Genomic DNA, 26,014 nt, shown 5'->3' with positions numbered 1-26,014 from the left:
ACATGCAGAGAAGCTAACAGTACAGGCATGGGCCACTGTTCTGGACACTGTTGAATCTGACATTTCGTCAGCCGCTCAAAACGAATGCTTCGGCCTCTCTGACAGGCTTAAAATATTGTCATTAGAGACTGGATCACTATTTAATATCCTGCTTCTCACCACTTTTTCAGTTGTATACTGGCAAACCCTAACAGCTCACAGTTGTGCACAAATGAGTGAACACTGACTTTCAAGGAATTCAAGACGCATATTCACTCCTAAAAAATTTAAGGGCCCTCGAATTTTTTGTCTTGTTTTTTATTTTGTTTTGTTTTTCGATTTCCGAGCTTTCAAGGATTTCAGAGAGCTGATTGAGTTTATTAGGTACTATCGTGAGCCATACGAGTTCGAACAGGCAAGCGCGTGGAGAATAGCCTCGTATCCTACATGGGTCGATTTGCAGTGGCCGCTGTCAGAAACAGTGGAAAGGGCGCCGCGCTTCCGATAGCTGCTGACACACCCGTCTCTATATAGTAGGAGCGAAACGGAAGCTTGTAGTATGTCCAAAGCCACTAGCGGCGATATCAATTCACATCATCGCGCACAGCTAACTCTAGTGTCATGTCAAATTATGTAGCTGCCGCGATATCGGCTGTGACGTAGTCTCCCATGATGCACAGGCCATGCTTTTATCAAGTCGAGGTGATGTTGGCTGGTCATTTTGATACGCTCTTCTCATTACCTTCTTTTCTTAAAAATAGCGATATCGCAGACCACGGCCGTCTTTGCCTAGTATTGTTCTGGGTTCCAGTGCCTAAACATGTCGCGAGTGCCTATGCGTAAGCGGGAAGAAGTCGTTCAATTATAAAAAAGGTTATTCGCAGCGCAACATTGCTACCTTGACAGGCTGTAATCTCAGCACTGTCAACAGGATAGTCCAAACGTATCGAGATGGACAAATTAAGGATGCGTCGCACAAAAGGCAACCCAGTGCCACGTCGTTGGACCAAAATCTGCAAATTGTTGCTGTAGTCAGTGAGAAACAATTTTTAAGTGCGAAAGAGGTGCACCGTACTCTAGACTTTGCGAATGTGAGTGACAGGACAATATGGCGGAGGCTAAGGGAATCCGCACTCCAAAGACGCATCGCCACTCAAAAGCCCCTTCTCACATGTTCCAACAAAACAGCTCGCCTTAGGTTCACGGTCGATCACTGCAACTGGACGGTGGAGGACTGCAAATATGCCGTCTTCTCCGACCAATCAACTTTCCCCAGCCGCTGGGACCAGTAGACAAGAGTGTGGCGCATGGAGAACATGCGCTTCTGTCAGCAAATCATGGAGGTAGCCGCAAGTGGTCACACATTGGTAAACGTTTGGGGAGCTATCTCGGGTGATGGCGTATGTCGCCATGGGAGAATCTTCACGAGATTCACAAGTGATGCGTATTGCACGCAGCTGGAGCTCGAGATTCCATATGTATTGAATGGCCCACACTCCCGGATGGCTGCTATTTATTGCAGCAGGTCTTTTCTCCCGTGCATACAGCAAAGGACGTGACACGTATTTTAGATGAGTGAGGGGTAATAAGCCTTGAGTGGTGCGCGAAGGGTGCGGACATGAACATTATTGAGCATGTGTGGGCACGTATGAAGGCTAACCTTTCTAAGCTTTCTTTGGACTTGGTGACAGCTGATAAACTGTGGGAAACTCTACAAGAAGAGAGGAAACATATTCAAGCTGACACAGCCTTCATCAAGGCTCTCTACAGGTCTCTGCCAAAAAGAATGGAAGCTGTTATTCAAGCCGGTGGAGCAATGAGGCATTATTAGCTCCAGTAAACGTATATGAAAAGGGCAAGCTAGGTGATAAATTGTGCGCATTAAAATTTTGTTACAATTTTGGGAGCACCCAATAAATGTTTTCAACCAACTGCAGCGTGCGACTCTTCTCGGACAACGAGACCAACAAACTGCACAATAGTCATAAACAACAATAATGTTGTTTTTTTTCTATGTTAGCGCTACAATGTCAAGGTGGCATCTTTGTTAGACGTTCTCTGTTAGCAAGTAAAGGGATACAGGAATGTTTATTTGCACCGAACCTCAGGCAACAGATTACCGTATTTTTGCACGTATAACCCGCCCCTGCATATAACCCGCACCCCCACTTTCAGCTCCCAGAGAAAGAAAAAAAAATCCTCGCGTATTGCCTGCACATTTGATATACAGGACAGGCTGTACAAAAGCTACTGCTCAAGCAACATAGCACATATGTAGAAAGAAAAAGCTTTATTTAGCAAGCAGAATACGCTGTCTGCAAGGCCAGTCACAATTCACTCACTGTCGCTGCTGTGGCTAGAGCTATCACTTGACCCGCAGTCCTCACTATTATGCACAAGGTCATCTTCGGTTCTATCCATGTTGTTTGTGATGCAGCATTTCTTGAAACTTTTTCGCGCCATCTCACCTGGCATGGCCTTCCATGCCTCGACAATCCACTTGCAGAATAGGGCAATATCAAGCCTTCGGACTCGTCCTGTCGGCGTCAAGTCGTAGCAGCCTTCGGCCATCCACTCGGTGTAATAGTGCTTGAAATGCGCTTTTAAGGGCTTGTTAAGCGACACATCTAGAGGCTGCAACATTGACGTCATTCCACCGGGTATAACAACGAAGTCGGTGCTGTTGCGTGAAAGGCGGTCCTTCACTTCCTCAGTTGTGTGGCCGTGGAACGAGTCGAGAACGAGCATGGACCTCTTTGCGAGCATCGCACCGGCCTCTTCTCCCATACCGTCTTGATCCAGTCTACGAACAAGTCACTGTTCATCCACGCATTCTCGTGTGCGTGCACCACTACACCGGCAGGCAAATGAACCTTTGGTAGAGTTTTCCTTTTCAAGATGACGTAGGGTCGCAGTTGCGTGCCGTCGGCGAAAGCACAAAGCAAGACTGATGCGCAGTTTCGTGTTCCCGCCGGTCAGCACGCTCACCGAACTGCTGCCCGTCTTCTCACTCGTTGTATCCAACGGCATTTCAAAATAAACTGCAGTTTCATCCGCATTGGCGATTTGCGAGAAAATGTAATTGCGCTGATTTCGCAGGCCAATTACATATCTCTGGTACTTGAGCAGCTTCTCCTCATAAGAAGCCGGCAAGCGTTGACATATTGTAGTCCGCTGTCTGATTGCGAGCCCTTGCCGCTTCATAAAGCGGTGCAGCCATCCGCGGCTCGGACGAAACTTGCGAGGTAGGTCTAGCTTCTTCGAAAGTCGCCGCGCTTCCACTTGGGCCATCTCGGTTGATACGGCGTGACCCCTGCTTCTCGCATCTTCGATGAACTTTACTAGCTCCGCCTCCAGCTCAGGGTAGGCACCGGTCTTGGGGCCACGAAATGACCTACGGTCGCGGTGCGCGGCTTATAGGCTCCCTTTCTTCTTCCTCCACAGTCGCACGCAGGACTCGTCTACATCGTGCCGTCTTCCCACTTCGCGATTTCCGAATCCGCGGCGACGGCGATTATCTTAAGCTTTTGCTGTGCCGTGAAGGCCTGCCGCCGTACGCTACTCATGATGACAGAACAGATCGACTTAGGCTTGGCGAACGGGTCGAGATGTGGAGAACTAGCGGTATCAGCGAGGTAAAGAGCGCTCACACTCGGCGACAGCTTGACAGCACTACCCCTCCTAGTACACTGTAACAGCACCCTGAAAACAACAGAACCGAAATGCATGCCTGCTACCGCGTCAAAAAGTAGTACATTAATTTACTGATAATATCCCTATAGGCACTATAACATCTCATTTGTCTTGCTGAAATAAATACTGATTTATTTATTATGGAACTTACTTTATTTATTATGGAACTTTTTTAGACAGCACCACCTTTTCAGCAAGCCCTTTCCAAAAGTGAACTTGGCGTCCGTGAGGTAGGGACATGTGGAGGGTCACTGAGCGGCCGCGAATGTCCAAAAAATATACTTGTGGTGTGACAGTGAGATTTTACACTGCACAATCGAATTGTCTCTCCCCAAATGTTTTTCTAAACGCTTCAACGATGCAAGCAAGCGAAACCAAAATCGGCCAAAAGCTGCCGTGCTACTTGCGGAGCAACACGAATTTGCGGAAACCGCCTCCGTAGCCTTCGCTACACTGTTAAGGGGCTTCACAGCACAACAAGCATTGCTGTGAAGCAGCACTATAGGAAAAAACCCGCGTATCATCCGCAACTCCACTTTGCTACTGAAATTTTTGGGTTTTTGGTGCGGGTTATACGCACGAAAATATGGTACTGTGTTTTGCATGCTTTAATATCTTATCCTTGCTAGCGGCAGATGGCACGTAATAAGCTGCCGTTTCGAAGCAACAACAGAGAAGCGGGAGTGAAAACAGTAAATTGAAGAGCACGCCTCTTTTCCCCGTCGGTTTCAGCAGCGCCATCCATGTACGACGCTATCTCGTTTTTGAGGCTCTTTGCCACGCGCTCGAGCGTTCGAGCTCATATTGCTCACGATAGTAATTTTACAGTATTTTGTGTAGCTTGCTCACACATTCCTTTTATTCTGCAATCCCAATCCTTAGATAAAACTACCTGGATAAAGCTCCTTGCTTTTCTGACCCTGATACTCCATCTCTACTCTCCTGAATGTCTAGAACTGCTCAGATTTCGTATGTCTGGTTTTTACGAGTGTGTCAGGTAGCTTAGTTATTTATACCCTCTGTGTTAAAGGGCCAGTAAACAACTCCAAGGTCAAAAAATTGTTCTAAAGAGAAATATGCACACCTTTACTTCGTGAAGATGCTACCACAAGACTTTTGTGAATATGTGCTACATTAGGAAGTTACAGAGGCTAGAACATTGCGTTCTAGGTGGCACGTGAAGTTGGCCCGATTTTTCAGGAGTTTCATTTTTTTGGGAGTGGACTGTCGCGCCATCTGGGAGCAGCAACACAAAACACAAATAATGTGCTTAATAGTGGGTGTGCTGATCAACAGGCCGCATGACAGTCTGCTCACTCCCAAAGACTGGGTCAGTGAAGTGTCCCAATTTCGATGCATGGAGCCTATGGGGAGTTTCAAAACTCATATGGTTCAAGGCTGAATAGGTCTGTCGTAGCTGTGGGTACTGCAGGTGAGAACAGGAACTGTCGTTGACTTCACTACTGTTTGCTGAGACCTGGTTTAGACTAATCGATGAGCTGTGTGCTGCGTCATCGCCGATTTGTCACTGCGCGTGCAAGGAGATTGATAAATGTAGGAAAGGACCGCGGTATTTGTTTCTCGAAATGGAGGCTCTGCGCGGCTCGCAGCTCTGTAATATTCAGAAAACGTGATCGCTGCGGTCTACTCTACGATTTACCGAGCTTGTTTGGGGGGGGCGGGGGGGGGGGGGGTGTAAAAAAAGAAGTCGGAGCCTGTTGACTGGCCCTTTAAATGCCCCAACTCGCCTAAAGACAAGTTCTAAACGACATCAGCTCTGGTGCTTGTAGACCGAATCATAACATAGATGGCAGCTATGGCATTCCAAGAAATTATGTCTCAACCATGGCTGAAAGCTGCTGGATTGAGGAACCCAGGTCACAGTGCCACCCCCTCCATTTCATTCCCACTTTTACAGTCACAGAAATTCCCATCATTATCAGGGAAAAGCCAGATTTCTTAAACAGTGATAGAAGTGACTTTTTACTTTTTGGAGCACACTTTGGAGCCGTCTTTGGAGCACCGATAGGTGTTTTTGGAGAGGAAAAACTGCTAGTTTAAAACAGCTATTGTTTTAGGACAGATACCAAATTTGCCATTCACCAATTTAAGTCCAAAGCATTGTCGAAGCATCTCATAAATATTAACACTTATAAATGAAATATATTTAACAGACAACTAGCCATGTAAATTCCAAGAAGCAAACAATTAAAAAGAAAGCTGGTTGTCAAAAATGTACTGTGAAATGAGGTATACAACTAAATACCTGAATTTGTGGCAGAAATAGAATCAAACCGGTAAATCACAGTGCCACAATGTTAGAAGTATTGTCAAATAAACAGTACACATAACCGGTGTAAGATAAATGCAATCCTGCTCATGTTCACATTTCACCACACACCACCCTGCATGTCTAGCTAAAAAGAAGAAACAGCTAAATGAGCTATATATGGCTAGTGCGCCAATTCTTGTTGCATAAATGAAATCAGAGCCGATAATGCTGCCCACTAGTAACGCATATCACATAGATATAATAGTACACAGCTTCTTTTCAGTTTCTTTAGGAATTAGGAATTGGTAAAACAGTAAAAACCAAGTATTAAGTCTCAAACTATACCGCAAAAGTCAAACAACTATCTTTATGTGTAATTCAAGTTTGAATAATTCAACATGACGAAGGGTCTATTGAGAAGGACAGTGGGACTTAATTCTCTAAATCGGCACGGTCAGAAAACAGCCTTCTACATTTTCAGGTGCGGAAACAGCAGCACACCTGTTTTGCACACTCAATACTCGCATGCTACAAGACAATTTTATCAAATACGTCACATACTATCGCCCCTTATAGCTCATTGAGCCCACAAGTCGGAATGTGCCAAACGTATTATCACCTTTATCGTACCTTCTTGCATTGTAACAAATACTGAAAAAAAAAATACCATAAAAAAGGGCACCGTCTGCCATACTATTGCCCCTTATAGCTCATTGAGCCCACAAGTCGGAGTGTGCTAAACACATTAATTTCACCTTTATCGTACCTTCTTGCAATGCAACAAATCCTGAAAAAAAAGATATCATAAAAAGAGTGCACCATCTTTATGTGCTACTCTTAAAAGACTGCCATGATAAATAGAGCCTAACAAGCCTCCCTTTTCAACAGTTTCATAACACCAGAAATACTAGACAACATCATTACATAGAAACAACACATGAACAGCACATTTCATACAATAATAGACGATCGACCCACGGTATTTTGTGTCTGTACTATGAACAAAGCTACACGATGGCAGTAAGCATGTTGTTCAAATTTCACTAGCCACTTGACAATCATGAAACCTGGGATATGCCGAGTCAGTACTTACAGCTTTGATAGTTTCCACTTTTTCAATAGTGATTGTTTTCACATTCCGCACCAGCGTAGAGGAACCCTGAAAACAATTTAGAGACATTAAGTACAATTGCTTTTCAGAAATCAGTGTTTGACCAAAAAAAATGTGTGCATGCACACTGTTCATACATAATAAGTAATGTTTGTTTCAATGAGGATATTCAATGCCATATGCACCCGGCCTAGTGCTCAACCTTCTCAGACTTCTAAAAAAAAAAACAAATCGATTTCATTATTTTGATAAGTCTTCCCACAAAGCATGTATTTTTAGCAAAAAAAAATTGCTGCTTGCATAGTAATTACCATATTACATTACGTGTGATGTTATCGCATGCGCGTTCTATTCAACGAAGACAGCTTGTTTCATCGCGGTCATGTTCCTCACTAGTGCTCACGAGCTTTTACTCACAAGTACAGCCAGCAGAGAATGCACATACAAAAGTAATCAATTTATACATTATTCCTTTGTGCGACAGTGGGACACATATGTCCCACTTTTCCATCTGCAAAAAAAAAAAAAAAAAATTTCTCCCACATCACATGTTGCAATTAGTGTAAGGCTAAGTCACTCATATCTTACCCAAGTCTTCGTAACCTCAAGGAAAATTATTTTACCATGCTTTCAAAGGGAAAATGAAGCATTACAATCACATTAACTTTCACTCAATTTTTTTAAGCACTGAAGCTTCTTAGACCCGCACTCCGCCATCGCCACTATCAAAGCTCCCTGCACCAGGCAAGTGCGCCGAGCTAAACTCTCAACAGGAGTGCAGGCACAGCAGTAGATAGCTCGCACTGCACCATGGGCACTGCACACTCACTTGTTTAGTTGTTCGCGCCACAGAGCGCAGCAAACGCTCTCCCCACCCTATCAACTTGGTAAAAGCCAGCAGAGAGATCAGGCCTTAGTCATTTGCGTCCCATTTCAGAGGAGCTTCGTTCATCGGTTGTACCAGGGAAAAGTGCTGGTTTTTATGGTAGCTTCTGAATTTTCCTCTTTTTCAGCATGATAGAACTTGCCAATCAAAATTTCCTCTTTTTCTGGTTTTTCAGAGGTGCAAATTTAGCTTCTCCTCATTCTGCATTTTTGTAGATTCACACAATAACTCGACTAATACTAAATGCATCGAAACGATTCTTCTCCAAATAGCCCCGCTCATCTCTCAGCGCAAGTCCGGATATTGGGGCATGAAAATATTTTTTTCTTGATATCTTATACCTCTAGAAAGTTTGCACATGTTCAGGGACAACATATGTGCTCATTAATTTTGACAGCAAGAGCTAGGACAGCAAAATTAACAAAAAATGGTTGGTGCATGCAGTGAAGCGAGCTTTACAGTAACAGACCACAGTGCTACGACGGCTCACAAGAGGCTCAACTGCAGGAGTTTTTCTCGTGAAGCGAAGTCCACGCAACTTTCCTCTCCACAACATGAGAAGTGGCACTCAGCAGTGTCACCCCCACCCCCGGGCCATCTCATCCCAAATACCATTTGATGAAACCGCGAGGTGGTGCCTTCACAAGACAGTGGGAGAGTGTTTTCACACTTTTTGAATACCCCCAAGAGTTTTTTTTTCAGCAAACTACTGACTTCATTCTGATAACTTTTTTTTCAAACTATTTTTTGGTCTTAGATGTGACTACCCTCAGCTAAATTTTAAATAATCGGCTCAAAATGCAGAAAAACCTACAAAGGGTTATACCGAACATGACAGCAACAATAAAAACGTGTACATAGTGTCCATATAATTGTTATTGAAATTTAATAATGTAATGTACGAAAATCGTGGAAGCGGTCTCGCCCTTTTTCTGGAGACCTGCATTGTCTTCGCTTTAAATTTAGAGTTCATCAGTTGCAACTACACTTTTTACAGGTGATAAGTTTCCAACACTTCATGAACCACGTGTACAACATGAGCACTAAGCTTAGAGCCTACTAAAAGTTCGAGCTTGTCGGCTCCACTCTTATTTCCACTTGCGCAATTGGAAACTAAAAAAAAAAAAAAAAGGAGTGAAATCAGTTCATCGCGCACGATAATCATGTGAGGCGAGGAAGAACGGGTGGGCCAGTGCATGGCAAAGCAGCACAGGAGACAATTCACCAACTGAAATTTCTCGTGTGTTGCACCAATCGAAAGTATGATCCCTAATCATGTCATGTGAACCATAGTTCTGACGTTACAAAAAGCAAAAAAAAAAAAACACGAAGGAACACAAAAAAAAAGAACATACACGCTGAATTTCGTAATTTCAGACACAGTTTTGGGGTTCTTAAAAATACAGCGTGCAAACGCGGACACAAGAGAGAAGTCAGGAAACTACACATTCTGCTAACAAAAAAAATCGCACAGCAGCGGAAAAGGTCGTCATAAAAAAATTAACACAGCTTTGCAATGGTGGCGCGAAGCCTGAATGATGTGTGGAGCTGGCCAGCATTTTTTGTCTTCAGTTTTCTGTTTTTTCCTGTCTTATTTTTATATTTTGGATTATTTCTTTCCTATCGCTTTCGTAATCTTTCTCTTTCAATTTTTCCTTTCTTTGTCTCTTAAAATTTTTGCTTGCTTCTTTTTTTTTTTTCAATATTATACGTTGTATTGCCTGTGTTATGCAAAAGCGACAACAATATATATCTGAGTACGACAGCCCGAGCCCCTAAAGTATTCCGAACCTGCAATACTTACACAGTAGATTAGCGATAATTCAAAATCTGTTAATGCCTACTTTCGGTTAATTCAAACAAAATACAATTTCTTGGTTGGCCCTCTATTCTTTCAATGAATTAAAAAGCCTCTTAATTTAAACTCTATCATTCTGTTAATTCATACTTTTTGCAGTTCCATGTTAAAAATTACTACCTGTTTCCCACTACTATTTAAAAATTTCCACGCTTGTTTAACCCTGTCTAAAAATAAAAAAAAGCATGTCAGGCCTTCAAAAAAGGCTTTGCTAGAAAACGAATGTTTGAAACGAAGCACACGCATGGTATACTGTGATGCTTCTCAACTGGTAGAGAGAGATTTGTGCTGAAGGCACATACAGCAAAGAAGCAGTTGGCAATCTATAATTTTCTTTAAAACCTCTGATCACATGTAAATGTCCAATAAACTTGTGCGCCTTAAACTTCTGCTTTCCGTCCGTTGCGTGCAGTTAGGGTTTGAAAACACTGAGAAAAATGTTTCATGAGATAAAATAAACTAACCATAAAGTCTGGTGACACCTCACCCAGAGTTAAAGGTCCCTTCGATTTTGAAATAAGGAGAGTGTATATGCACATTCCCAGGCAAGAGGAGATACCTATCAATCAGCTGCAGAGGCGTAGAGTCGTGAAAGCTTTGCGGCATCGACATGACGTTACCGAAGGAGGACCGGAAACTGGGGCTGTGCTGGTCACTGAACTTGACCCAATCAACTGCGGCTTCAATCAACAGTCCGCTAGGGCTACACATCGATAATGGCTCCCCAGCTATAAAACTTTTCCAAGAATATGCTGGTAACTGTGCCCATAGCAGGAAGCACAAGGTGAGAGTACCATCGGAAGAGGTTGATTTGTGGTTGTGAGGTGCACGTGCTCAGCAATTTTCGTTTTTCCCCAATGAGCTGACCAAGAAAAAGGAACACAAACGAACATGATGGAAATTGTGACGCAACACCAAGAAGATAGCGGCTTCAAGGAGGTTGGCTTGTAGCGCTCTCTCCTATTCTTTCTCTTAATAGTCCAAGCGCATTCTGTACCTCTAATCTGAGCCGAAAGTTGGGAAAACTTCACAACATCAAAATGACGAAGCGGAAAAACCAGAAAGAGAGGCTGTGCTGCTGGCTGAGCTCCCACTAATCAGTAGCAGCTGGAATTAACAGTCCACTGCATGAACACTTTGAGAGGAACTGCACCGGCAAAAGTAATGCATTTTATGTCCTTACTTCCAGTTCCGGTGAAAATGAAAGACTACCGGCAGCGCAGCGCAATTATTGTGTGGCAACGATGACGGTGTGGTAACTCTCAGGATGATGGCAACGGCAAGAGCAAAAACTGGCAGCGGCGGCACACAGCTCTACGTGGAAACGGCAGAAATGTTACTTTAAAAACTGTTAGAAAATAGTGTTTTTTAAACAATGTTCTTCAACTTTCATGACTGATAAAGCACAGCTTGTTGGAATGACATATTGCAATTAGGTCGCTTTTTGTGTTTACACCAGCACGGAAAAAAAGAAGATCAATTGAATCTAAGACAAGTTTAAAATTTTGTGAGGTCTGCAGAGTCACTAGCACAATGCTTCAGAAAAAAATGCAAGGCTGGTAAACAGAATGTTGCAATTACGAAAAAATGTTCTCAATTGTTCTGCAAAGTGAATGCCATGCTGTCCTCACAGCTGCCGTCTCATCTGCCCCAGTCCACGATGATGTATCCAATCATATTCCCAGATGTCTCGCTGTGTTCTTCCATTTATTAATTTCTGCATTAGGCAGCATTGAGGCCATTCAAATGTAATTAATAATTTCGATATTACGCAGCTAAGCCGCAGAATTGTATATAATCAACTGCATACAGTTACATAAAATCAACTGCACAGTTGAATAATCTTGCAAATTAACAATTCCAAGTAAGCACCCCTACTCGAGTAAGCCCGCCTTCCCATGTCACAGCTAATTTGAAATTTTTCTGACATTCCACACCCGATGAAGCAGCACATCCACAGTGAGTTGCTTTTAAATCCTCCAACTCTACGTCGCTGCTCAATCTCTAAGCACCTGAAATTTGTCTTCAAAATTTCATTTTTTGGCACGCATAATGATCGCACCCCATGCTTAATCCAATACACCCAGGACGACTTTCAGAATGCCGTGAGCAAATGGCTTTCGAGATCTGTATTCCAAAATGGTACCTATCACGACAATGTAGACAGCGAATATAAGCCATCCAAGATCAGTGTTTATTACTAGGAGCTGTTGCATTTCTCTATCAAAGGTCCTTCCATGCCACACTTCCTGTGGTATAATCGCATTGTTTCCCCCTGCAGTGGTCTAGTAGCTAAAGAACTCTGCTGCTGACGCGTAGGTCGCGGGATCGAATCCCAGCTGCATTTTCGATAAAGGTGAAAATGCTGCAGGCCCGTGTGCTCAGATTTGGGTGCACGTTAAACAATCCCAGAAGGTCTAAATTTCCGAAGCCCTGTTCTACAACGTCTCTCAATAACATACAGTGGTTTGGAAAGGTTAAATCCCACATATCAATCAAAGATCGCATTGCGTTTGTGTAGTGAGCTATCATTGTAATGTGCTAAGCCAAAAATAAGAATGAGAAAACTTCAGAAGTCCACATGCACTCAGCTTTTTTCCCAGTGGGAAAACCATCTTGAATTGTTTCAAGAAAGCCCTTCCCTCCACTTGGTCTGTAATTTTGACATGATGGAGGAGGGGGGAGGGGGAATGCTTGCTCGGGATTCTACGGTACACCTTTAGACAAAGGAAGCTATATTGAGTGAGAAAGTTCATACACTTGAGAGCTAAAGAGTGGGACAAAACTTTGACTGAAGTGAGAGTGATGAAAGAACTTAGAATTTGTATGGCAGCACAGTGAAATGCATGTGATGTTCAACTTACATCACTCAGAGGAAATAAAACATGCCAGCTGGAGTGTCTAGCACTCTGAAACTCCGCCTTGATAACCTCCAATAGTTATACGAATAGAAATTGATGGTCCCAAGATGAACACTCTTCTCCCCGTCGGATGCCTGGCTCATATACACCGAATTTCGTAATTATAACACACTAAATGAGTTTTAAGACTCATTCATATACCCATTATTAAATTGCATTATCGATCTGGTAACTGTTAATGGGATGGGAACATATATTGGAAACACATCTACTGGGAACACACTCGGATGGTAACATTTGCTAGCATCCATCATAATTCCTCTTCATTCTTCACACAAAAAAAAAAAAAACACAAAAGGATGCTGACAAAGTCAAGCTTCACCATACTTTAGCAACCGAATTAAAAAGAGGCTACTATGTGTAAGCACTGATAGTAAATTTATATCACGCCAGCCACATAAACCTTGGACTTTTTCATCAGTTCTTGCAACTGTGCTTCTGTCATCAAGTGTGCTTTCCATTATCCCCAGAAATAATTAAAAGCACTGCATTTTGAAAAAGATTCAGAAGATATCCACTACCATGCTTTACCACACCAACCTCTCCTTCGTAGTCACCGCTGTTGCATACACAAGTAAACTAGTCAAGTAGCGCAAATGACTTCAAAAAGTAATCTTTATGGTGTAAACCAACACCACATGAAAGGTCTATAGTATAAAATGACAGGGCCATATCATTCTATATGTGTTGCATTCGCGGAAAGTTTGTGAAGTTCAAAAGATCAATTATATAAAAGTTATCAATTGTATTTTAGTAACAGCATAACTATTCTTGGAGAGAGAAGCGATGGCTGCAAATTACCATTTTAAATTAAGTAAGTGTAATCGAGTACTCTGTTTTTGTAACATGTATGAAAATGCCAAGCACAATATGAAAGATATTTCTTGCATTAGTAAATGCTTTCACAGAAATCCCAGATTTGCTGTTTTCTACTGTACATTTGCCCCACTAACAGCCACAACAGTTATAATTCAAATGGCCACAAAGTTTGTAAACTGCACATGCAAGTGTCAGTCTCTTATGTGCCACTTCATCGCAAGAACCACAATTCCATCTTCCGCATCAGTCTTGCAATGTGCGAATGCACTTTGCGCCGAGTGCAAGTAACCTTTATCAGGGGAAAATATGAAGAACTCTCTCCAAATGTGGCTAACGCACACAACTCTGTTCCAATGCACTAGATTTTTTTTTACTTACTAAATAAAAAAATAACTGTCTTGTGTTGTGAATTTTTGAGTAAATTATCTCATTCGAAGTGTAATAAATATTTCTGAAGTCAGTCATGTATTTTTACATAAAACAAAGCTCGAAGTATTATGCACATTTTATCAATAGTAGTACTCATATCAAGCAAATGAAGAATTATATTTTTGACATAGGTACTGAAATGCAGCCTATCAAACGGCTTATGAAGCGTGGTACTAGTAAGTTCAGCAAGGTAATTGTCTGCATTTATATGCCGCATACTCAGACTAAATGAAGGTATTTAAATATACAGAATGTTCCAGTGATAAAAGTTTGATGCCTATTGCTTTCCTTCAGGCCCTATTTTGACAGAATCGGCGAAAACAACTTTAGTCTACATGTGTATGCCCCCCCCCCCCCCTCCCCACTATTTAAAGAGGCACTTGGTGATTGGCTGGGCAAACTGCCTTATTGACAACTCATTTGTCACAGAATGAGCTCTAACTTTCCTAAATCTTGGTAGCAGTGAAGCTCTACCCTATTAAGAAGTTGAACTGCAATGATGACCAACATAATGGTGATCCACTAACACAGAGAATCGCAATTACAGCCTTAAAAAAAGTGTTCAAAAATGTCGCACCCAAGTACAGAAGTGCTGTGCAAAAATTAAGCGACATGCCTACTTACACGGCTCTTAGTTCGTTTTCCACGCCCTTTCGTAGTCGCCGCTGGCTGGTCAGGATCCTCCTTTTTTACTCTTCCTAGCGAAAATAACAAAAGCAAGCCCATGAGCACACGTAACGTTTAATTTGCTCAGCATTATTGGGATGCAACTATATATTGAGCAAAACTAAATATTTTTGCTTTTTCCACTTCAGCAATTTTGGAATGCAAAAATCAAATAAAATTTACAGATTAAGTTGCAAGTCATAAAAACAGCTACAATATAAACAAAAATTTTGAAAGATGAGCCTACTCGCAAAATATATTTAAAAATCGCGCCACACGGGCACAAGAAATAACATTAACTAAGGTCTGAAAGGTTCCAAAATGTCTAGACCAACAGGTCTAGACATTTTGAGCTAACAAGAGCAATGCTTCTTACGCTCACGATCGTATCTCACAAGGATTAGATTGTGACTCACTGCAAAAAGGGCTCAACTCCAGAACTAAATAGGAAAAATTTTTATGGTAGAGTGCTCTCTATTAGGTAAGTAAACACTAGAGAACGACTAGAATTTGCTAGGTGGCCTGATGGCACTTTGAGTTCTGAATGGCATTCTTTTCGGAATAGTCCGTACATTTCAATTTGTGGCATGAGACCTTATGTCTGTAACATTGATTTCTGAAGTGAGCAATATTAGGGTAAAAAAAACAGTCATTCTTATGAGTCTAACATACAATCAAGGTTAGTGAAATGTAGAAATAAGCATACTATAGTGCCATTAGCGCGAGTTTGTTGGCGTCTTAAGACGGTGCAAGAGGCCATTGCACACTTAAAGCAACATGGTGCCTGTCATGTTGAAAAGCCTTTTTAATGTTGACTAGTTTACAAAGTAAAAATAAAAGTCGAACATGAGATTAGTTAAAAGCCACATTTAAAATATTTCTAACATAGTAGACGCTCTTTCAAATGTTTGAAGATTACTACACTGCATGAACTACAGCATCAAGAGCTGCATGCTGCTGTCGAACAAGTTCTAGCACACAAATTAGTAGGGCATGGCATTATGGGGATATGCTATTCGAAAAATGCAAGTCTTTTCCAAAATTACATACTTTTTCATCTTTATTTGCTTTCACAAGTTTAGTTTCTGTACTTTCACAGCAGAAAAAAAATAAAAATTGTAATTACTCTTTCGTTACCATGCTTATTAAAACCAATCAACGGTGATCGACACTTTTCGGTCATCGGTTTTGACGTGTTAAATTTCATTCCCGTGCTCCCAGCACCTTCTAGTAGTTAGTTGAGCCCCTTAATCAGAATTTTTGTGAATTTGCCGACTTGGGCAACATAGAGACTTTTTTAAAGACTTTAGCGCAAACCAATGTGCGTGTGTAGTTGGAAAAATGCACTAGGTTGGCGAACTTGACAGAACTGCGTGATCCTCGTGATTATGCTACACTAATCAAAGTTCTGTAATGAAAAGAAACTTTACAAGCCAAATATCGAATTGATATGTTAGCTTTGCAATTTGACCGAGTTGGGCAGTAATTATTGTCAGAAATTTATGCCAGCTAATCAATAGAGAGCTGTTGCTAGAAGTCAGGGAAAATTAATTCTGCAAAAAAATATTTCCAAAGATCCGCCACATGTATAAAGCTTGCAGGTGGCTCTCACCGCAAGTTTCCAGACGCTTTAGTTTTGCTTGTACCGTTATATCAGACACAGGGTCACATCGAGTGTCAGTAGTTGCTGCTACTATTACAAGGTCGTCATGCACGCATGGGTGCGCATCAGCGCTGCAAAACACATGCGCCGCTTGAAACTGTCTTGAGACCCAACTGAATTGAGTGAGAACGATCTGAGATTTCGTTGATGACAGCACCTCAACTTCATGTTTTATGGGGACGATGTTATGCATCAGCCTGAGACATCTGTCGCCGTTCATGGATTTGTTTTCTTTACATCCTCAAGTTGTCTCCTCCACTGCAAGCGCATGTAGCTTCTGTCCGTTGTGAATATTCTTATAGTTACTCAGGTTACGTGCGTGGTCCACACTTTGCTAGGATATGCGATACTGTCTTTTTTTCATTACGATATGCACAAAGATGCTAAGGAATATGCTTGGATGCATATATTGAAGCGCCAACCTATGAGGAGTGAGGTGGCTTATGGAAAGAGGTGACGCTAGATGAAATAGCGAAGTTCATTGGACATCTCGTTTATAGAGGGAATATTCGCGTCAACGGTATCCATCTATGCTGGAATACCTAGAAACTCTTATGCAAGGCAATGAAAATTTACTGAGAACAGAGTACGAGTACACTTGTTTTTCACAAAAACCATGCAATGCTTCACCGCATAGCCTGAGCAATAAAGCAGCACCTCGGTTCCGATTTTCTTTGTCCATGTGACAAAAAGCATTTTGTAGGTCATTAATTTTATATTGTTTTTGGGTCATTAATCTAGAAAATGTATATTCTGAATTTCCTTTGTTTTGAATATTTTTGCATATATAGTGCTTTTTATTTTACTGTTTACCAGCTGGTGCCGAAAATTTTCACACTTTTCACATTTCATCCATTCTAAAATATTTTTGTTGCTCTACAACTTATATTTTTTGGAAAGGGCATTTCATTCTGCAATGTTTGGCATGCTGAAATGCGTGCTGGAGTACTTTTTTAACTGGCAAAAGTGATCTTCCCGAGACATAAGAAAAACAACCATTCTCGCGCAGTAACGAAAGAGTTAAACTCGAATTAGGTTCAATTCGCTTTTAAAAAGCAAAATGTAGCAACTAAAAAGAGCTCATTGTTTAGAGTTCGTGGAAATTGTCACCTGCCGGCTTGCCATTGCATTTCGCATGAGGCATTCACTAAAGCCACACGCTCAAAATAGCCATTATTTCCAAGTTTCAAGGAAGATATCTTTAACAATATTTTTTCTGCACAGATGGGCTTTTACTGATGCCTTGAAAATGCTTTTTTTCTCAAGGTTCGTACTCAGGCCAATATCTTGAGTATGGACATCCATTTTTCGTACTTCTCGTAGCCCACTCAGGATGAAATTTTGACCACATATTCCTCAACTTATGTAGGGTGCAAGTACCTCGTTTAAAACTTCATGTAGCCAGTACGATTATTATGAACTTAAACTGTCAAACAGAAAGCAATTACTATGGACTGAGAATCCTAAAAATTTTCAGAGTCCAATATTTCTTGACCATCTAAATGTCTTGCATGCACTTTCTTGATAGTTACTTCCATCCTACAATTTCTGTGGAGTAATATGAGCCATTATGGGTGAGAACTAAAAATTTTAGTGGCATAAAAAGCTTGTCGAAATCGAACTGCACTTTACAAATGGTGACTGCACAAAACAAAAACTGTGCAACTTACTATAAAACTGATTACATATTTGAAATCAGCATTAAAGCCATTTTAAAGAGCAAAAATTTCATTGCTCTAGGCTATAAATTAACATGTTTTTTTTTTTTTTTCAGAACTCTATCTTCCATTAAATTTTCTAAGCTGTCGTTTCCTTTTCCCACACATACACGACTTACCTTAAGGTACCTTTGCAGGGAATCATGTTTTATTTTAATGTAAAACATTCTGATAAACTAAACTGCACTACTCCAAAGCATAAGTGGCGCTAAACAGCCACAGCTGCACCCTCTTCAGTGATATAGGCAGAAATTTTTATCAGGAATTGTGGAAACACTGTTGAAAGGGAAGCTGGGGGTGTGAAGGCTAGTTGTAGTTTAATGCTAAATATTAAACAATCTCGAAAAAGGAGACTACTGAAGTCAAACAGGAAGCTTTAATGAGAGAATTAACAGACATTACTGTAATAGAATCCCACCTATACTTACCTTAGTACCTCAGTACGCAACAACTGAAGGTGTCACAAAGATTTACTCAAACGTTCCAAAACATCTAAGCTACTATTCAAGACAGCTAATTTGTATGCATGAATAGTAGTGTACTAGTATTAAGGCTAAGTTGCACAACTGTTGAAGGGACTGTCTACCATCATTTATGGTGTTTGTTTTGTATCACAATAAAAAGCATACCGTCTGAAACATCCAACCTTACAGCCGTTTCTCTCAAAAGTGAGCAGAAATTTTCACGAAAGAATTTCGCTATCTGCGTTCCGTCATCTTCAATTGGTGTAAAGATTCCCACAACATGAGTTGGTAAAAGCAATGACTGTAGTTCCGGCGAAAGCTGGAACTGCATGCAGTTTTTGCAGGCTTCAAGTTTTCTTTAATAATAAAGCAAATAATAATAATAATAAAGCAAATGGTGCTCATATAAAGCCTGTAAATTGTCAAATAAAGTATTGATACCAGTCTCTCCAGCTTCAGCCTGAAAAGCCATCGCATTCGAACGGATAAGTTGGTCAGTTCCAGCAATAATGATACGTCAAATGTGCCACTATAACGAACATGAGACTTGCTAAAACGTGCATCGCAGAACAGAAACTCCTTACCGTCTTTCCATTATGTTTAGGTGTTCTGCGTTGCATATGTGATATGAGAGCCAGCATGGACATCTTGAATGGAAGGTGATGGCAAATCTTCGATGTATAATTTCGGTGAATATCTGTGTGCGTACTATGCATAAGGACTTGTGCAACATTACACTAAATTAGGCCGGACTCATGGGCACAATTCCAAAATTTGTTAAGTCAAAAAACTGCTCTTTATTGAAAACTTTTTTTTATTGTGAGTGCCGCCAGACACTATGTTAGTGTTTCTTCACCGTAGGCAGGCAGGTGAACACCGCCTGAAGTGCCACATCTATGAAGACTTGGGAAAAAAAACAAAGCCCTCTCTGGCACAACCCAATGCTGCCTCAAACTTGTAAAATACAATTTCATGATATACATATTTGTTTTTAAGCAAAATAATCTACCTGTGAGGATTTCTTGTCCTGCCAGATTGAACCAAATCGCTGTTGGGCGACTAGCGCCTATTCTTATAAGAATTTTCAACATCAAGTTATTAATATAATTTTTCTAATGAGACAAAAGCATGCTCGTTTTATGTGAAAAATGGTCTTGTCATTTTCACCACAATGAGACGAAATTATTTGATTGATAGACAGTCCCCTTTATGGGCAAGTTGAGAATCTTAGGCGATAGGCACTTCGTACAGTGTCATCTCCATACACATGCTGTCGGCTGCAGAAGTTTGCAGGATCTGTCGTACGGGCATCACAACGAAAGACTGAATTCCTGCGCCACCTATAGGTACACAATGTCACATTGAGGCGATCGGGCGTTGCCTCCGCGCTTAGCCTCATCAAAGTGCCGTTGCCAGATCTGATGGGGGAAGCCATGGCTTGGCAGCCTCAACACCACAGCGTCTGACAGCAGATATGGTGTAGGAATGCAGATTTTCATGGCTCCATCACGCACTGCAAATCCCCCCAACTTATGCATCCGACAATTCAAACGTACAAAAAAAATTGAATTGCTGTTCTGATAATTAAAAAACTAGCACTCACCTTTTATAAGCTCACGCTTTCTAAGCCTCGATGAAATTCCAAGTTCGCCAGCAATTTTCAGCACTTCAGAGTGCACATGATCCACACGGCAAGCATAGATTTTGGCACTTGCTTCTAGAGTACAGCTGGCAACCTGTTTACATAAATTAAATATATTGGCTTTTCACATACCACTGTCACATGAAATCCCAAAGCAATCTTACAATATAAATGATTGCAGACATATATCAACAATATTTAACCTGAAAGTTTGTAGATCCATCTTCAGTTTGCAAGACTTTTCTAATGAGGTCAATCAAATGCAAATTAAATGCATTTTTGACGTTGATTTTCTGAAAAACAAAATGGCTCGATTAGCATAAATCTTCATCTTTAAGTTTGAAAAAGACCTCACGTTTTCGGTCGACAGGCGAATACAGCTGGTGTAATGCTCGGCAAGCTGGACATCTGTGAATGTCGGAGGCACCAGTCCAACAGACCTGCATCAGTTAAATGCCGCAACATAGTCACGCAACTTTCACTAACAACAAACGTATCTACAACGTAAATTAGGTTTTCAGAAAAAATGTTTCTGGAATAAATATCCCAAACCCCCCCCCCCCCCCCCCTGAATAAACCTGCCAGAAAAAAATGCCCCATTTGCTTTGTGAGAAAAAAACAGCAGAAACAAGGGCCTTCGAAAACTGTGCCTTCCAGTTGCCAATTCTTCATTTCTCATTAAAAAAGAAAGAATCCATGCCAAGACTGCAGTTTGCTGAAATTTAATGTGCAAGAAATATATATCTATCATTTCCACAGTGTAAGAGAAGAGACTACAGAATGGGCTCAAAAATGACAAACCAGCATGCCCAACTTTCAGTTTCATCTACGCAAGTTTCATGTCCGAGACAATATCACATACAATGTGCACATCAGATACAGTGTTATTTACCTATTACACGAGCCTCAAACAACATAAAGGCGATGGCCGTTTAACATCCATGAATTTCATCCTGAAGCAGCAGTTTGGTCATACAAGTACTCTAAAAGTAAGCGTACGGTTTGAACAGCTAATTAGATACTTGCCCTGGTAGTGACTTAAATGACACAGACCTTATCTGTAGAATGGAGTCAATGAAATCAACCAAAGAAGGCACAAAGCTGTGCCTTGATGGTTATATATACACAATACCAAATGACATTGCCTCAGACTGACATTCTGTTTAACGTAATAAATGCAAAGGTACATTAATAATGCACAAATAAAAACAACTACCACCTAACGGTGCATTCACACTTGAGGGACACGACACAGATTTCGATCAGTGGGCTGTCTCTAAGAGTGTTTTTTCTCTTTTCGTTGGCCTATGTTCACTGCAAAGACACAAACAGTTCGCCGGTGGTCTCTCAAAGACCCCACCCGCGCCTTGTCGTGCTCACAGTATTTCGTAGGCCAATTCTGTAGTCACATTGGAAACACACACAGCGACACCAACTAAACTTGCACCTCATTTTCAGGCACGCTCCCTGCTCTGCCATTGTCCCTCTCTGGCAACGAAATGCAGCCCCCACGATATTCTATGGTAACGAAGGACGAGGGTGGTGCACACAATAGGGAAGCGAAGAAAAAACTTCCATTGGATACCCGAGCTGCCTATTCAGACGTTGCTAAAGCCTCGGAGATGGCATTGTTAACTCCCTCAAGAGTGCCCGCTTCGTGGTCGTTTGAAGCAAAGAGATCGGGCAAATTTTTGCTCAGCCGCCGATCTCCCGAAGACACGCCGACGACAGGTCTGCTGATGCGTTTTCCTGGTTCTCTCGGCTTCTCCTCATGTCACACTACGATGAAACACTGTCTTTTGAGGTGGCGCCGTCGTCATCGGCCTAGTGTGACCATGGGGTCTGCCGACTTCGTTGGCGATCAACTCATCAGCCGATGGGGTTTGCATCTGCCTCCTGTTTTTGTCGAGGTAATGTCAGTGTTTCTCTCTCTAGTGTAAACGTGCCTTAAGTGTTCGCCGCAACCACTGTAATGCTGCAATTAATGTCCCAAAAATGAAGCGGAAAATAATAGAGACTGCCCTTGTCTCGAGAGCAAAACCAGCCACCATCGTCCCAGATGTCCTCATAAACTTTATAAATGAAGAAAAATGCCACATAAGCAGCGAGCACACAAATACTGCATTCACCAGCAGCAGAGCAAAATGTTCGCACCGTATGCTGTCCACCTCAGGGACCTTGATATTCTAGAACCTTGGACTATGATTGCAGGTGACTGTCCAGAGCGCTTCCTGTAAAACAATACTGGCCAAAAGACTGAAAATGGACTACATCCATTTGCCAGCACAAATTAAGTGAAGTTCTTAGCCGAGAGCAGCACCTGTTTTATGGACGGAAACTTCGAGTGCGCTTCCAAGAGATTTCGGCAGCTATACTTTGTTCTTGTACTGCTAGGCCACATCGTGTATTTCCCACATTGAATGCTGTAAAAGCAGTCTTTAAAAAAGACATCACCATAAGCATGTGCTTTTTACATTTATGCCGAAGCACCTGGCAAAAAATTCAAGAGCTCGGGTTAATCACTCTACAGGCAAGATCAGAAGTTAAGAACTCTCAAGGCAATGCTGGACGTCTTCTCTTCTCTGCCCCTTGGTGTACAAGATAGAATGACCGCATTGAAAGGTTTAATGCCAGAAGCTGGAAGAGAAGTACGAGACCATTTTGACAGTACATACATTTTGGGTATGTACTGGCGGGTAATTAAGCTGAGAGAGCAGTATGTGGTGCACACCTCTCACTAAGTGAAACATCTACTCGGCCACTCTTGATGAAGGAACCAGAACAAACAATCATGCGGAGACTTGGAACTGAAAGTTGGGGTGAAAAGCATCCTGGGCCACAGTCGCCCAACTGTATGGAGGGCCACTCATGCATTTCATTCGCAAGAAGCCAAAGCCAATGATGTAAAGTGAAGATTTTCTGAAGCTTGGTTGGTTGCTTCCTCAGCATCATTGTGCAACCCACTCAGAAAGATAGGCCTTGAATCGGATGGTGCTTTGCTTAGGAAATTAATTCACTCACTGAAGCCAAGGACTGAAGAAGAATTGTTGAACAATTACACATTAACTCTTTCTAGGTTCGATCACATTTTTTTACACTGATGTAAAAACCGGCTGTGGTATATTGACATAAACTACAAATGTCCGCTGAACGGAGTTTTTCAAAAAAATTGGAAAACGATGTCCCACTGTCTCATGAAAGCACCATCTCACGACAACATAAACAGGTATTTCGGGATGAAATGGCCAAAGTTAGTGGCATATAGCATCATTTCTTAAGTTGTGAAAAGGAAAGTTGTGTGGACCTCATTTCAGCAGAACACTACCTGCAATTGCACTTCTTGAGAGCCTTCATATCACTGTGGCCTGTTCTGTAAAACTTACTTCACCACATGCACCAGCCTTTTTTTTTTTTCTTATTCGGTTGTCCTGTCATTGCTTTTGCTGTTGAAATTATCTAGTGCAGATGTGGTCTCTGATCCTTTGCCTACTTTCTAAGAGGTATACGATATAAAGAAAAATAATTCCAAGCATCAATATCCGCTATTGCGCTTAGGAATGAGCAGGACCATTTCTAGGGAACTGTACTGAGGCACTTATGGGTCAGGTTATTGAGCAAATTTGCCAAAATACTTGACTGGAAACTAAAATTTCCCATCTGGAAAAAAAAATTAACAGTGGCCAGGGTATCTCCCAATTTGATATTCCTAAATTCCCTGACTTTTCCAGGTTTTCTACAATGATTAAAAGCAAATTCCATGACTGCCACGTCTGCTTGGAAAACTCTTTGCACTGGAAACAAACCCTTGAGTGGTAAAAAACAAATATGGCACTCCATATAAAATAACTAAAATTATTTACCAGACGTGCTCAGAATGTTCTGAGCACATGCTGTCAATGTGCAAAAATATTTAAATCTGGCCAAAATGAAACCCCTGGGCCATGCAGTAAGCAAGTCAGCTGTTTGATGTTCGGAAAAACCACGAAGCAAACACACCAGTTAACAAAAACCACAGATGAAACTATGAAGGACCCTGCGATAGTCTGACATCGCAGTCAAAGCTGCTAGGCAACTTAGAAGTGATGCCATCTCGGGGCATCCGTGTAAAATGAAGACACGAGAGCCTGACATGTGCAGTAGGGGTGTAGACACCACCGCCGCTGCCGGATTTGCGAGTAAGTGCCACTACAATATGCTCCGCATTTAAAAGAAGCTTGCATCATGCCTGAAGCTGGAATCCAGATACGGACAACTATACATACGCTGAACAGGAGTATTGGAACACTTTCGACAATGTACTCTCGTGGCTTACGTACGTATTTAGGCATACTTAAGTACACGGTGCCTTCGTTATGGCTTTTATTTTGAACCAAGCTCCTTCCCATATCTGTTGCGGAAACGTCACTAAATTTTTTGTTCCATGGTTCGGTGAATCCTTTCCATGTTTACACTAAAAGACAACAGTTACGCAGTCTTTTTTTTTTTTTTGTTCAGACCTTCTAGCAGCTCAATGTAGTTGCAGTTGAAAGAGCAATATTTAAAGCGTTCATCAATGGTAATGCTTCTTCTCGTGACAGTCGCACAGAACTGCTATCAGTTTCCATGACCTGGCCACATTTTTCAGAAATTCCCCGACTTTTCCACGACTTTTCCAGAAGGGTCCAAATTTCCCGACTTTTCCAGGACACCCTGGCGGCCTAGCTCGGCTATGCCACGCGCAGACGGACGAATTAACTGGCGAGTAGGCTCACGCAAGTCAGGCACCAGCCCACTATAAGCGACACTATGGTATGATACCAACTGAACATACAGTGTTCAAAAAGAAAGAACTTCCTTTTTTTTTGAACACCGAGAGCCCTAAAAATTCCCGAAGTGTCGAATAAATAGTGCAGGATTATCTAAAGTTAATTAACACAGGATTTGTTCGTTCTTCGGTCAATTTTTCACTTGAGTACTTTTACCTAGAGAGCAATGCCACAGGCGACGTATATTCGGAGGCATTTTTTCCTACACCCGGGAAATTCACCATACAGACTTATCGTTCACAAGTGGAAGGGGCGCGACTTACCTATTGCCAGGCGTTCCAGGCGATTCAGTATGCTGAGAATGAAGTTCTTGCAAAATCTCCTGCTGTCTCGAGTGTTTCTCAGCACCGTCGTCGTTTTTCCCCCGCAACGCCGAACCCTGAAGACTAGCACGCGCTTGCTTCCGCGTTGGAGTCAAAAATTCAGCTGCATCCGTTTCCCGCGGTGGAGTCGCAAAGTCCGTTTCATCCAGTTTCCGCTTTGGAGTCGAACATCCCGTTTGATCCATTTTCGGGAAGATGACAAGGCAGGGGCACTCGTCTCTCGCGGGCCACGGTCAACGCTTCAGTGTCACCTGCAAAGCCAAAGTACTTTCAACTACTAAGACCTGCAAGAGACGGAACAATCGTATACAACCTGTTCTCGTAAGCAGACGTCCACACATAAAGTGCCACAAAGCAACGAAACACACAAAGGAACCAAACGAACGAAGTTCACTATCTATTTAAGCGACTCAAAATAACGAACGGACCGTTAGGAAAATTCGAACACACAAACTCGCACGCGCCTGCCACTAGGCCACAACTTTCCCGCCTTTCTTGTTACGCCCTCTGCCGAGTGTCAAGGCTTCAGTTCATGCCTGTTGCCGCTAGGGAAGTCAGCTACAAGTATAGTGGCGCTAGTGAGAATTCCAACTCTATGGTCAGAGTTAATATCAGCACTTGATTTCATATGTCAGATACAGCTCTCGTGGCGATGTTTCGGCCAACAGAGCGCTTAATAATAATATGCAGACATGTCAATTACGCCGTAAACAATTATACTACAAGTAACTAAGTATTTTTTTTTTGCATTTCAATGGATGACTA

At 41.9% G+C, this 26,014-nt stretch overlaps 1 protein-coding gene across 2 annotated transcripts in view; it reads right to left on the bottom strand.

Moving 5' to 3' along the window:
- The window catches only part of LOC119175875 (condensin complex subunit 2), a 93,997-nt gene extending 68,251 nt beyond the window's left edge, over positions 1 to 25,746 (bottom strand). Inside the window, exons 1-7 of one of the 2 annotated variants that reach the window (XM_075876344.1) lie at positions 25,563 to 25,746; positions 25,190 to 25,500; positions 20,477 to 20,561; positions 20,325 to 20,414; positions 20,083 to 20,215; positions 14,593 to 14,666; positions 7,038 to 7,103 (exon numbers count right to left, since the gene is read on the bottom strand). In XM_075876344.1, the coding sequence (XP_075732459.1) occupies positions 7,038 to 7,103; positions 14,593 to 14,666; positions 20,083 to 20,215; positions 20,325 to 20,414; positions 20,477 to 20,561; positions 25,190 to 25,434 (693 nt within the window). In that variant the 5' untranslated portion in view covers positions 25,435 to 25,500; positions 25,563 to 25,746. The remainder of the gene's footprint in view (positions 1 to 7,037; positions 7,104 to 14,592; positions 14,667 to 20,082; positions 20,216 to 20,324; positions 20,415 to 20,476; positions 20,562 to 25,189; positions 25,501 to 25,562) is intronic. The other variant, XM_075876343.1, reaches the window with a different exon arrangement.
- Between the last annotated feature and the right edge of the window lie 268 nt (positions 25,747 to 26,014).

The sequence above is a fragment of the Rhipicephalus microplus genome, chromosome X, assembly GCF_043290135.1.
Source record: "Rhipicephalus microplus isolate Deutch F79 chromosome X, USDA_Rmic, whole genome shotgun sequence".
Taxonomy (NCBI): Eukaryota; Metazoa; Arthropoda; class Arachnida; order Ixodida; family Ixodidae; genus Rhipicephalus; species Rhipicephalus microplus.
This window is presented reverse-complemented; position numbering and strand designations above follow the sequence as displayed.